General features: G+C 38.6%; 1 protein-coding gene across 4 annotated transcripts in view; it reads right to left on the reverse strand.

Annotated features, from left to right (window-relative positions):
• Positions 1-3,649: 3,649 nt before the first annotated feature.
• Positions 3,650-14,484, reverse strand: part of TMEM196 (transmembrane protein 196) — a 21,807-nt gene continuing 10,972 nt past the window's right edge. For 2 of the 4 annotated variants that reach the window (XM_019534331.1, XM_019534323.1), the window contains exons 2-5: positions 11,923-11,979; positions 9,724-9,978; positions 6,909-6,982; positions 3,650-4,322 (exon numbers count right to left, since the gene is read on the reverse strand). In XM_019534331.1, coding sequence (XP_019389876.1) covers positions 4,316-4,322; positions 6,909-6,982; positions 9,724-9,978; positions 11,923-11,979 — 393 coding nt within the window. In that variant the 3' untranslated portion in view covers positions 3,650-4,315. The remainder of the gene's footprint in view (positions 4,323-6,908; positions 6,983-9,723; positions 9,979-11,922; positions 11,980-14,484) is intronic. The other 2 variants (XM_019534339.1, XM_019534325.1) reach the window with 1 other exon arrangement.

Raw genomic sequence — 14,484 nt, forward strand, 5'->3', positions numbered from 1 at the left:
TTGGCTGCTCAGCTGTTGGACAGCCCTGATATAGAGCTTCTGTGTCTGCCTTAGTATTTAACTATATTACATCTCTTTAGAGTGAGCTGATACTCTCTTGACAGCTCAAAGATGACTTTACCAGACAAAATCATAGCCTTAAGGAAAGCTCTAATATGAATATCTATTTGTGATTATGCACTGCTTCGTATAAATTTAGCATTGAACCTGACCTCACCACCATCCGAGTTAATGCCAATTTGTCTTAATGCAATAAATATGTATTCAGGGCAGAACAGTGCAAAGCTTTTAAATAGATATTCTATGCACCAATTTGCTCCATGTTCTTCCCAATTTGCAATAATCCATTTTCTGTTGATTGTTCTGAATTCAGTGCATGTCTGCACTTATTAAATACCAAAGTTCTATAAATTGGCAGGCACAGATAACTCTGTAATCTCACTAAAAGTTAGTATATATAATAAGAAGGATGAATCAGATCCACTCTGTATCTTTTATCTTAAATGATTAACCCTTTAAGACATTAAGCAGTTTGACCCAAGAGATAACATCCTTACGGAGGAAATTTTTCTAGATAAGATTTCAGGGATATCTCCATCCTCTTGCCTTCTGACATGTTTTCACTGTGATTCATTTATCTAAGGCAACCGGTGCTATGCTGGTTGTGAATTTGTCTAATTAGATCTCAAAACGCTGCCTGTACAGTATTGTCTTTTGTATCCCAGGGGACTTGAAAGGTGTCAAGCTTGTTGGACAATTTCTCAAGCAAAGCACAGGCAAGCTGTAACAATGAAAGAGCTCACAAATACTTATATTCATACTTTCTAAATTTTATTTTTTATTATATAGAAACAGAACACTTGATTCCCAATTCCAAGTGTTCCACAGGGGTTGCAGGTCATACCATGAGCATACAATTGTTTCACATAGCTATGAAGGAAAAGAAGCTGCAGTTTCAACCTGTTTGCTGGTGGGGATGATAGCTTTCACTAAGACTTTGTCACAGTAAAGAAGGAAAGAGATTCCTGTGTTCAGTTTTTCTGAAAGAATTTGGGCTTTTGTCTATTTTCACTGCAGCATTAGTCAGGAATAACTGCACTGAAGTCAGTGAGAGTTTGAGCATCTCTGAAAAATCAGGCCAGTTACTTATGTACCTAAAATGGATTTCAGTGACACCCTTTTAGACTGTTGAGTTTGAAAACTTTGGCTTTAATATGTTATTACATGTGTTCAAAAAATTAATGCCTCAATCATTAACATGATTTACATACCTGATTTAATAATCTTTTCTCCAATCCTACCATTAATGAAAATGTTCAGAAAAAGTTCTGTTTGAATAGAACTGTGCTCACACTTAAGGAATGAAACTGCATTAGTGGTTAAAATATTTTCCAGGTACATTATTTTTATGAGCATGCCTGTAAATCTTTGGTCATTTAATTTTACGTTAAAAACATGTTTTATTTCTCAAGAAGAAGCAATCTTTTCACTGTCACACTTGTTATGTAGGTCTCCTAGTTGTCAGTTTCTCATTTTAAAGGCTTTCACAGAAGGCATAAATGAAGAATTCATATTGTAGTCCTTGGCCTGCTTGTCTACATTCCACATTCTTGGCAGCAAAATCAGAAGAAGCAATTTCATTATACTTTGTTTTGTTTTGTCTTGTTTTTTTGGCTCAGAGCCTGTGCCTTGTTCCCCACCTCTGCAGAAAAGTAACAGCACTGATACAGTTCCACGGCATTTTGGGATCCAGACTTCCAGCTAACTCCCGTCCTCTAGAAAAGCAAATGCTCCTTCTACTTGTAAAGACAGAAGACATAGATGTTGTACTTGGGAGCTCATTTGGGTATACTGCAGTTAGATGTTCTACCTCCCCTACACAATATCACCATCATGCTGAGAGGCAATGGCTTTGTGTCTAAAAATCATTTGAACATTAAGCGACTAGTACTCAACTTGCGATGCACAGTTGTGGCAACTGGGTTTGCCTCAGACTATAAAGCAGTTATTTTCAGTCAGGATTATGACTAGGAATTTCTTACCAAACCATTACCAAGTGGCTTCCAGCTCCTCATTTTAGGGCATAGTTTCTAGTTAAAAGTTATGTGGCTAATCTCATAGTTTTATTAGACATTTCACATATTTTCTTAAAGCTCCAACTTCAGAAGTCATGTGTTTGCATTGCAGCTTTAATTTAAACTATAAAATAAGTGTCTAGGCCAGTGATTTGCATCCAGCCATGGCACCCTGGGATGCCATAAGATCCTTTTAAAGGGGACACCACACAATATTGGAACTGTTAGCTGTACAACCATGATTCATGACACAAACCCAGAAATTTCAAGTAGGAATTCATGTCAAAAACATTCTGACATTCACTTACCCTAGTTTAAAAAGCATAGTTGTAAAGCCTTTTTAGGGAAAGAAAAATTATAACTAAAGCACCAACCTGGGACTGCTCATATGCTGAAAGTTAAGCCTATGCATAAGTGCTTTCAGTTTAGCAATGAATATAAAAACTTTATAAATAGTCAAGTCTTTTTAATTGTTTATTATTAAACACAATATTTTAAGGTCTGATATTTTATATCTTTCTTGAGTTTGAAACAAATGCCTTGTACTTTCAGAATTTCTAAGCTGCTCTCTGCTGGGGTAAACCAGTTATTTTGAGTTCTGATGAGTTAGATTGCATATTCATGGAATAAAGGTACTATCTGTACTCATTAGGGAGGACCTGCAAAATTCATCTGGGTAATGTTGCTACCCACTAAACTGCTCCTCTAGCAAACTGAGGCTAATAATATCTATTTTACAGTACACACTCATGTCTTCACTAAGTAGTGTGACTGTGTGTGTGTATGTGTATGTGTGTAATGGATCAATGTGTGCCTGTATAATGTGCATATTAGCATATTATATGTACATAAAATGCTATAATGCTATAATGAAGATTGATCCAAAATATTTTTCAGGTGATTTTGGTGAAATGATTAAAAAAGTAAATATCTGTTTTGGATGAAGGAATCATTTGAACATTCAACTACTAGTACTCAACTTTTTACTCAAAGGGAAAAATCAAATGATTCCTTCATCCAAAACAGATTTTTACCTTTGAGTAAAAAGGAATAATTTGAAATTTACCTTTGAGTAAAAAGGAATAATTTGAAATGTTTTATGTATCATTTAGCTTTGGATTATTTAGCTTTTTTGTTTAATCATTGTTTAATTGGGACTTCTTCTGAATGAAAGCCTACATTTGAAAGGAAAAGCCAAAATCTTTTGTTTGGAAAATATCAAAATAGAATGTTTTGACTGTGGTGAATTTCCCCTTCCCATCTTTTTTGGGTGAAATAAATAGCTGAAATTATTTTTCTATCACTCCAAAACTATATTTTCAACAATTTATTTTTAGTTGCAGAAAATATTTTGCCAGCTCCAGCCTTGACATATACCTTTGCTTCAGTAGACACCATCATAGGCATGCGTGTGTTGTTCTGCCCTAGCCAACCCATGCCGTTCTCACCCTCCTCCAGCCAGTGCCTTTTCCACCCTTTTCTTATTGACCCCTCAATATCTTGTGCAAAATCCAAATATGATGATCCAACTTCACAGATCTTTCTAAAAAAGAAAAAATGAAGTAATCTTTGCTTTAGATTTCATTTTATTGGTCATCTTTTATGAACAAATTACGAAATATACTTCATTCACAAATTGGAAATATTTACAGTCTCTTTACAACAAGGCATTGTTGAGGTTTTGATTTATGGCATTCTTAAAACAGTCTGTCTTTCAAAACAAAGACATCAGTGTTGTTTTCAGCATGCCCATCATTTGTTCATGTGTACTCCGCATGTGAAATGCAAGCTTTTTAAAGTCCAATTTGCACTTTCTTCGTGAGACAAGCTGCTGGTTTATCTCTCTTCTTTTTAATGATTTTATAAAGTCTTCTTGAGAAGAAGAGTCTGAAAAGTCTGTTTCAAATGCTATCACAATTTTGGAAAGTTAATCAGAACAAAGAAGGTGGGGAATCAGGGTTATAAGGGGGATGAATAAATATTGCATATCAGCAAAGTACTTAGGAAAGGAATTTAGTACACGCTTCTAAATGGAATTCCAACTGTGCTGCTGTTCTGCACTTGTGAAATTTTAGTAATAAAAGCCAAGATTGTTTCAGTTTCACATCAGTCTCTGGGTGGCTATTTATATTTTTTTCCTGAAGAAAATCTCAAAACGTTTTGTTCCTTGAACTTTTAAATCTCTTAGTACACTCTTCCATTATAAATCAGATGTGGGCCTCCATTGCTTAGGTTGTCCGTCATTTCCTGTAACAAGAAGGAAGAACATTGATTTAAATTAAAATTATTTGTACAACTTGAAAAGTGTTTAGCTACTGGTGTTCGATAGCTAACAAAGAAGCTTAATTTATTTCATGTTTTTGTAAATCGCATTATAAAGTGGAAAAAACCCATAGTTTATGTCAATGAAGTTCCTATGAAAGACACTAGCCTGAGTCCTGTAAATGGCCATTTTCTACCTACAAAATTAAATATACAGCCCAGATGGCAGCAGTGCAGATTTCATCATGCTGCCTTTTCAATAGACTTTAGTGCCAGATAGATAGTAATCTAACCAGGAATGAAATAGTGCTCCACTGTCTAGGTCCATTTGAACCTTGGCTTCTCTGTGGAGATAACAAAAGGTTGCTAGTGAATGCTATCTGTACTAGATTTTTGTAATGTAAAGCTAAATCCAAATAGGGACTTAAGTGTTAAAACAGAACTTAGATAGATTTTAGGTAACTAAGTTCATTTCTCAATGGCAAGCATCCTATGGCAGACAGTAGTGCCTTCAAGCATTCTGTGCTGCTCCACACAAGTTGCCTCCATTGCTGCATTTACATGGTGCTACATAGGAATTAATTAGTATGGCAATGGGATGATTTAGCCCTATTATTTAGTCATTAGCCCTGAAGTGTTGCATGGACACTTGGGCAGAGCTGTGCAATATAGATAAGTATGGATTTATGCTGTCATTGCATAAATTTCCCATGTCCACAAACCCTCGATTCCCAAGCTTAAATCCTAACTTTGCTAGGCACCTCCATGTGTGACCTGAAAGTTCTCAAAGAGACAAAAATATCTTTCTACATGCCCAGACGTTCCCCAGTCTCAAGAGTCCAGTGCGTAGCTCATGTATAAGCCAATCAGGCTCTTGGAACTAGATGCCACTCCACTTTCCCTGCTTGAGGGGCCTGATTCATTAGGTATGCTCAAAGCAAGTCCAGCACACACTGACAACATTTGGTCGCTCATATGATTCAGTCATAACTATTTTCTTTTAAAATGCACCTGGAGGAGGTATAGCCTGTGCCCATATTTTACATAATAACCTAAAGTACTTGCCCAGGAAGTAGGAAACCCAAGTCCAGTATCTTCCTCTGCTTGAAGGAGTTCAAACCCACAGTTTTCACTTCCTGGCTAATGATCTTATCTATGGGCTTAGACGGGTAGAGTGAAGTAAGAGTGGAAGCTGTGCTACTGTGCAAAAAAAATGGAAGATTCATAGGGCCTGAAAGAAGTAATTTGAATCTGTATCCTAGTGGTTATGACTGTCACCAGAAAGCAGCCAGAGTTCTGGACTTTGCTTCCAGGGGCTGTGTATACTTTTTATATTAAATAATCATTAGATGAAAGAGCAGAAGTAGTTTGGCACCAGAACTCAGGACTTCCCTTTCCCACCTAACAACGATATCATTAGGATAGAATCATGTTTCCTCTTCTATGCTTTCTTTCTGGCCCCATGTCTCTTGCATTACTTTCTGCTCAGTGATCCAGCTTCAAGGGGAAGGCAATAGACTGCCTCCAGCCAACCTAGCCTATAGCTTTGTGGTTAGGATACTCTCTTGGAAGGTAGAAATGTGGGCTTGAATATTCTGTCTGAGGCCAGCACTGGAGCTGGGTGTCTCATGGTTTGAACAACTTTTCTAACCAGTAGGGGCTTATTAGAGAATATGCTTTTGCCATTGTGAAATCTGGTCCCATGATAATGGATGTACCTTCCTGAAGTCCTGAGTCTGGTGCTTAATCCCTAGGAAATAGGGTAGGTGTTCAATCACACTCTGCATTCAGCAGTTTCTATTCTCTAGCTCTAGGTGGCTCCCTGCTCATTATGCTAGATGTTTTGAGATGATTTAACTCTTCCCTGTGTACTTTATGCCTGACTCTAGGCTCTGGATTCCATTCTGTGGGTCTAACAGTTTGGCATTAGAGCAACTAATTTGTAGGTGCCTTTATTTGATATTGTCTATAGATACCAGTCTGCTGTGAAAGGGACTGAGAACACCAAAGTCATTAAACGTTAATCAACAATCCACCACCAGATGATAGATAGTCATGTGCTGTCAACTGGGCTTTGCATGAGCTAGTGATGAAGAAATGAAGGCCTTTCTTTTCTAGTTCCATCATTTAGATTTTCTGTAGATTTTTTTCTCTTTGAATCACTAATAAATGCAGAATGAAATACGTACAAATATTATGCTTTCTGACAATCCTATTCTTAACAGGAAAACAGTACATTAAAAATGGAGTTGAATTTAAGACATGAAGAAACATATAAGATAGGAAACAGTGTGAGTCAATGGTGAATATATCCAAACAGGAACATTTGGACGCCTGCAAATAGGGTGAATATTTTAAATACTCAGCTTACTTCCAAATTGTAATCTGTCCAGGTAGAATTTTGGTACTACCTGGAATTACTATTCCTGAATGAGGTACTTCTTGGAGTGACATCACAGCATCAGCCAACATTGATTAGCTGAAACGATGATTCCCTCAAACAGACACCCCTTAGAAGTGGGACTTCCTAAAGTGACATAAAAAATGGTAGCTCCCTAGATTTCAGCGTACCTTGGCGGTAACTCTGGTGTCGGGGGAACCACCGGGCAGCTGGGCAGGTCGGTTATTTCAATACCCCTCATTCTCTAATATAAATATAACAGTTATACAATAAATATAGCACAAACATATGCACATACAGTACATGTCTACATTACTGTATATCAGTATAAGTATAAAAATATTATTATATATACACTCCCAATGAAAACCTATTTTCTGTTAGTTAGGGTCTAATTTATTTATTTTAAAATTATTTTAAAGGGTATGTCCTAGGCTTAATGTACTGTGAGAGAGCTATCCTCTCAGACCTGGTCTTTATCCACTCCCTTCTGTGTTTTTGTCTCACATGGGTCTCATCTTTGTCCTCTTCTCACTGCTGATGTAAGATGTTCCTCATTTTCAGCCCCTACTGTCTGGAACAATCTTCCTGTATCTGTCTACCCCACTGACTCTCTAGCTCATTTCAAATTTCAGTTCAACATGTATCTTTTGTCTTTCTTTTCTATACATTATTTTAATATTGCACCTACATCCTTCATGTTTCTTAAACAAATTTAGTGTAAGATAAGTACAAAATAAAGGTAGGAATACTGCATTTGATATTATTTTTATCAGAACCTTTAGGAAGTGTAATTGAACTTTTATACATTCAAAATTCTAAAGAATAATGAACCCAATCCTGTTAAGGTAATATCAGACTGCAGCAGTTTTCTCTTGTGATATTTCCTTGAAACAAAAATGCAGCATTTTATTTTAAGTTCAGTAATAGTTCCTTAAAGTTTCTAGTGGAGTAGTGGCTGTTGTTCTGCCTGGGGTCTAATCCCAATTAACTCACTCCATTAAGTGAGTAATACAGGCTGCAAACTAGTAATCAATCATTTTCCTTATTATCCTATCATTGCTACGTCATATTTTATTAGAGAATCTTAAATCACTTTACATATATAAGTTAATTGATGCTCATAACACCTGTTTATAGGGGCTTGTAAATATGATACAGATGATTGAAGTGAAGCATAGGATAGATTTCCCCAGGATCTTGTAGTGAATCAGTTGTACAGATATGGATAAAATCTACCATCCCAGACTCCTGATTCCATGCTCTAATAATTGCTAAAGACTATACCTCTGCAATGAAAGGTACAACACATCCTGCCCTTATTGGAGACCCAAGGTGTGAATGAGTACTTTGACTGGGTAATAATCAGATTCCCTACCAAACAATAGGGCTGTGTGAAGCTTTGCTGGCTGTTTCATTTCAACACTGTTTCAACTCATTTTGTGCTTGAAACAGTGAAATTGAAATAAAACTAATGGCTTTGAAACAGCCTTGAAATGAAACGAGGCCAGTTGAAACATTTTGAAACTTTTGAAATGTTTCAAATTTCGAAACAGCCCAGTAGTGGGAGACAGGGGAGAGCTAGGGCTGCACTCCGAGTGGCTCCACAGCCCCATGTGGCTCAGCCCCATGGGGAGTGCTTCCCTGGTTCTCCCTGCCTCCCTACCACCTCAGATTGGCTCTGATATAGTGCCTGGGGAAAATCAGTTTGTGCGGGGACCTGCTGCTGCCCTGATTTCAAAGTGGGGGCAGGTCCCTGCATGAGCTGATTTGTCCCAGGCCCCACATGCTCTTCTGATTGGCTCTGGTGCTGGACCCACCGCCACTGTCTTGGGGTCGGGTCCCCACATGAACTGATTTGCCCCAGGCCTCTCACCAGAGCCAATCTGAGGAGGATGCAGGGTCCAGGGCAAATAAGCCCTGATCTCAGGGTGGGGTTGGGTCTCCACACAAGTTGATTTGCCCCAGGCCAGCCTGCCAATGGCCCCAGGCAGCAGCACCAGCCTCCTGTGGTCCAGGAGGCAGATCAGGGCCCACACCCCCGGGAGCAGTCCAGGGGGTGCGGGCGAGCCACCAATCTGCCTGGCAAATGACAGGAGGCTGGTGCTGCCAGCTGGATGCAGCCTGTGCCAGGAAGATCGGTGCTGCTGCTGACCCCAGCTGGCAGCACCAGCCTCCTGTCATCCAGCAGACAGATTGGAGGCTCCCCTGCACTCCTGGGAGAGCTGCGGGGGCTTTGCCAGACAGCTCCTGAGGGTGCGGGCCCCTGATCTGCCTGCTGGATGAAACACTGTTTTGTCGAAACATTGGAACGGAAGTCAAAGCAGAACAACGCTGTTTCACACAGCCCCACCAAACAGCACTAGGATTCTCAGAATCCTTTTTGCTAACATCTTCAGACTTGAGTGCTAGATTTAAGCATTTAAATCTATATTTAGGCACGTGAGGCTCTGAGCACTCAGTGTTTCTGAAGGGGAGTCATCTATATGTAGGTATATATGAATTTATGTGCTTAAGTTTACTCATGAATGTTTAAATATTGTTTTTGTGTTTAAAGTACTGACTTCATCAACTGAGTACTAATGGAGAGGAAGACATTTATTAAGCCCTGGAAATATGCAATGCTGTGGCTAGAGGAAGCTTTCCCCCCCAGTACAATACATGATCTTCTATATTAATAAGGTTTTTAAATTATTTATGAAGTGCTATATTTAGTAGCAAAGCCTTTGAATAACTATGCAATGGAATTATGTTGAGAATGGATGTATTTCACTGAAATGGATGTAGTACAAAGATACAGTACCTAAAAATAACTCCATATGATAAAACAGAATACAGCTTATACAGAAGGGCAGCATTTCATTTCCCTGAAGCTCTTCCTCATATAAAGCCAAAAATTGAATTCACCTATTGCCAATTGCACTTTAACACATACAGTACCTTTGTAAGAAAAGCACCACTGATAAAGAAAGGCACACAACTCACTTTCTCTGCCATTTCATGGGAGTGATGCAGCGAATGTTCTCTTTCTGAGAACATCCTCCTTTGTTCATAGCTGGCTAGCCGACAAGTGAGCCATGAAGAAAGGGTGCAGCCACCAATTCCAATGCATGCAAGAGACATGGAGGCAAGATGCAAAGAATAAAGAGCAGAGGACTTCTTTGTGAGAGCACGAAGGAATTGGAAATTCAGTATTCCTCCAATTAGTCCACAGATGCAACAGGCTGAAAAAAGTATCATCTGTCAGAAGAACAAAAGAGGTTATGTCACAATGAGATTCTCCAGAAACTGAGCAAACAGACAACTCTCCCCCTCTCCCCACCCCATTAAAAGTAGCAGACCCCTTAAAAGTATCAAATAATGATGCTTAGTGCTTCTACACCATGCATATTTCAAGGGTCAGAAATCACTGGAAATTAGCAGACAGTAATTTCTAGACTCCCTTCCAATTCTTACGTAATAAAGTATCATTCATAATCAACATTTTTCAGTTAAGGCACCGTGAGGTAAAGTGAAGAACTGAGGTAGAACTGGGCTAGGACTCCTGATTTTCAGTTCTATATTCAGAACTCTGAAATACAATTCTTTGAATCTGGATTAAGTTACATCCATTTTATATTGCTAAATTGTTATGAGATTGGATTCAGGCTTATGTTTTGCCCTATTTATTTTTACTCCTTGTGTGTCTACATGAGATGCTATGTCACTGTAGCGACAAGATACAGCAACATAGCTAGTTGCTATGGTGACATAGCATCAGTGGGCATTAACTGTGATGCCGCCTCTACTGTGCAGTAGGGTCAGAAACAATCCATGCGCTGCCAGGACTGTGCAGTACCAGCTGTGCAGTGGGGTGCAATGTGCCCCTTGAGTGTGGTTTTTTTCCTTTGTTTGTGTTGAATCTCTTCTAGTAGTGCGTACCATCCACCCAGCATGCCTTTTCTAAGTTCTCCAAGTTATTCCAAAGTTTGATTCTGGTTTCCTGATTTTTGCTGCTTGTTGGAAGTTTTGTGAAGTCTTTGCATGTGATCCTGCTTAACTTTACACCAGTAATAACCCTAACAATCAAAGCAATGAAGCAGTGAAGTGAAGTGAGACAGTGAAGTACCTTTTTTCCATTTGGTAAAAAAAAAAACTTCTGGGAATAGAGAAGTGAACTGAGTGAACGCAGCTACAATTGACAGGAAGTGTGACTGTTTAAGCCCATTTCACAATAGTGATGGAAGCAATTTGTGGAGCCTGTGGAAATATTCCACAGAGCACCAGTAGCCGATGGCCCACTATTATATGGCAATGGGATAGAATGTGGTTCTCAAACTGTAGCTCATGGTTCATTGGTGAGGGCTTACATAACATGACTGCTAGAATTGACAGAGGAAAGGAGGAATATATAGTTTGGAAGCGGTGGGGTTGTTCTATAAAATGAAATGGTCCAAACATTTAAAAAATGTAACTGCTTTAAGTGTTTGTTCAAGTGTTCAAGTGTTTGTTGACTCACAGAAGTTAAACTTAAATTGATTTTTCCCTCACTCCCATTAGTTTTATAAGACTAGCCCCACTGAATTAACTAGAGTTGCAATATATTCTTGGGTAGATCATAGGAAAATCAGGTCCATATTTTTAACCTATAGATCAAATATTTCTGCAGTTGCCCTTTTAGCAGTTGCATCATTTTTCTGCAGTCATAAAAATGATTGTACTTCAGGATCTTATAAGAAACAGAAAAGTCTGTAATGATTTTAGAACTGGCTTGGTCGTTACCCAGAAAACCTCATTAAAAACAGTACTCAGCTAATTCTGCCATCCGACTGAGCCAGAAACTCTGGGCCCTAATCCTTCCTACACTTCACAAGTCTAACTAGAAAAGACACAAATCAAACTCCCAATAAAATTATCAGCAATCTTCACTGATTTTTAACAGGAGTTAGATCAAGCTTTTAATCCTTAGAGGGATTAATCTGAGGCACTGATGGGCAAGACTTGCATATATTTCAATATATTCTTACTTTGCTATGTTAACTGAAGGGTTGATTTATTTTTTTTCTGCCTGGATGTTTAATTTATTTATGTGTTACTCTTTATCAGCAACATTTGGACAAAACTTTTCTAAGGTAAAAGAGTTCAAGTTACATAAGCTTGGATTTCAAGTACTGATTCAGTAGAACAGGTAGAACAAAAACTTACAACAAGTCCGGTTTTTTTTTTGGCGCACAATATTCCACATATGCCACAAAGCAGAAACTGCAAGGGAAAAAAATAGCAATTATTTCATTGTCTAAGGTCTGTAGTGTAAATCTTGCTCTGTTACTGTAATGGTGACCATGACCATCTGTTACATAATCATTCTGTCAACATTTTATTACAAACCTATTTCAGGAAGTTATAACTTAGCCATCAACATATTTATCTGGAAAGAACTGATATGAGAAGTCAGCCTGAGGCTGATTACTCAGAAACATAGCAACAATTAAAGAAATTGTAAATTAAAGAAATTTACCTCATCTGTGAGGTAAACATTGTATGTCAGAACCAATTTTAGCAGTGTGAGCCCCCTATGTGTTGTATTGCTCAGAAAAGAAATCTAGCAAGTTGGTAATCAGATATTCTGATACTTAATATGCATTTAAAGCCCTGATCCTGCCAGATAATCCACTCGGCCTATTGGCTGCAGTGGAGTTCCACGCAGAAACAAGGGTTCTCCTGTATGAATGAGATTACAGAATTTGGACCTAATATTTGAAAAAGTTACAATGAATTTGCAGCAGCAACTGCTTCCAGGCAGCTCTAACAAGCAGATTTCAACTATATAGATGCATGACTGATACTTTGAAGGATCCTTTTATTACTACATTGAGTGAACTGAGTGTTCAGAAATGAGTTACACTGGCAAGGCCAGAACCTGGATTTGGGTGAATGCTGAAAAAAGTTCTGTGAACATTTCATTCCTGTTTTTGAATGAATACATTTCAGCTGTCTGTGAACTTTTGGTTTCGGTGAATATCTTCTCCTGACCCTTGTGCTGAAGCTGGATAGCCTCAGGGAATCAATGAAAGGAAGAATCTTGAAGGAAATGTACTGATACTGCCTCTATATATGCCAACTGCCTATGTGGAAGGAGGCAGAAAGCCTTCTGCAAGTGTCCTTAACATCATCAGGACAGTTCTCCAAATATACCTCTCTGTGGTCACTTGACCCCAGTTATCTTTTCCTGCCTAGGGCAGGGGGACTGGACCTGATGATCTACAAGGTCCCTTCCAGCCCCGAACAATCTATGAATCTATACCTGAACTGTTTTTTTCTTTGCAGTCACAAAAGCATTGCTTTCCTCTCTGATAGAAAATCAGAGAGGAAAGCAATGGACTTTTCGACTTTACTATTGCACTACTGTAGGATTTTTTTCATAAAAGAACCTCATTTGCCTTTTAATTGGGATGAACTCATCACAGGACAGATTCGGTTATAACATAATAAGTGAAAACAATGCTAATATAAGACTTTTTAAAATTCTTAAGGCGCATTCAGACAAGCATATGCATGGTTTGAGGTGCCGCAAACTGCACATGGTACATGTGCAACTGTGAGCTGTACTGCAAATTTGTAGTGTGGCACCAAAATTTGATAGAGGTCAACACCCCTCATCCCTTCCCACTGTGGGGGTGGATAAAGGTGTTTTATGACTTGTGATATTAATGAGTTCATTCCATGTCTACGTCATATACTCATAGAACTACATCACAAACATAAGGCTTAATTTGCTGATGCTCATGAATCATACTGAGATCTTTTGATGAAAATACTTGGTCATAGCAAAATACTGTTATTTTTGCAAGTTTAGATTGTTGTATATCAACCTTAGAATGCTTGCAGAAAAAATGGATTTACCAACTGTTAGAATGATTATTTAGTTATTCTGATAGTTGATATTACTACTGAAAGCAATAGATTGATTTGGGCTAATGTCTCATGCCACCAAAGTCCCTGGCAGTGCTTTGAAAAGGTAGGGGAAAGTACACCCCTCTTTCCTGGAACTGCAGAGGATCTTGGTCCAGTGGTACTATTACAAATGCACAGCATGAAAGGAATAGAAGGATGTTGAAATCCTACTAAGACATCCTTAACTTTATCCAGCCCTAAAAAGAACTAAACTTTAGAGTGGATAGAATATTATGGGGGAGATTATTTTTTTGGCAAACCAGACCCATAGAACTGCATCTGCAACCTAGGATGACGACACCTCTGATACATTTTTTTTTCTTTCTGAGGATTCAATATTGCTGACAATATTTCACAGTGGGTAAGAGAAGCAGAGAGACACATATGCTAGATAAAAGGCAGATGCAAAGTTCACTTTTGAAATACCTCTTGGGGGTTTTTTTGGGATGGGAGTTTGGTTTGTCATTTCAATTGTGAACTCTTGGCCCACGTCCAGATGAGAGTGGTACCCCTGCTCTGCCATTTGGGCAGCTATTACCTGGAAGATGTGATTATTGTGGTGACCCACTTTGAACTGTCAAAGCATGTCTTCCTTGCCCCAAATGGCAACAGGTTAGCCACCTTGTCTGCCCTCCAGCTAGGTCCCTGGTGCTGGCCCTGGGCAGGCTCCTCTGTCCAGGTCCTGCCACTTGCCTCACCAGCAAGGATCCTGGTGTTCTCTGTTTAAAAATTGCAAATTATCTGATAAGAAACCCAGATTCTCTCATTTAAAATACCCAAAATCCATGTTCGTCAATTAAAAAATATATATAT

This window comes from Crocodylus porosus, unplaced genomic scaffold (genome assembly GCF_001723895.1).
Source record: "Crocodylus porosus isolate Cpor-Errol unplaced genomic scaffold, CroPor_comp1, whole genome shotgun sequence".
Lineage (NCBI taxonomy): Eukaryota > Metazoa > Chordata > Crocodylia > Crocodylidae > Crocodylus > Crocodylus porosus.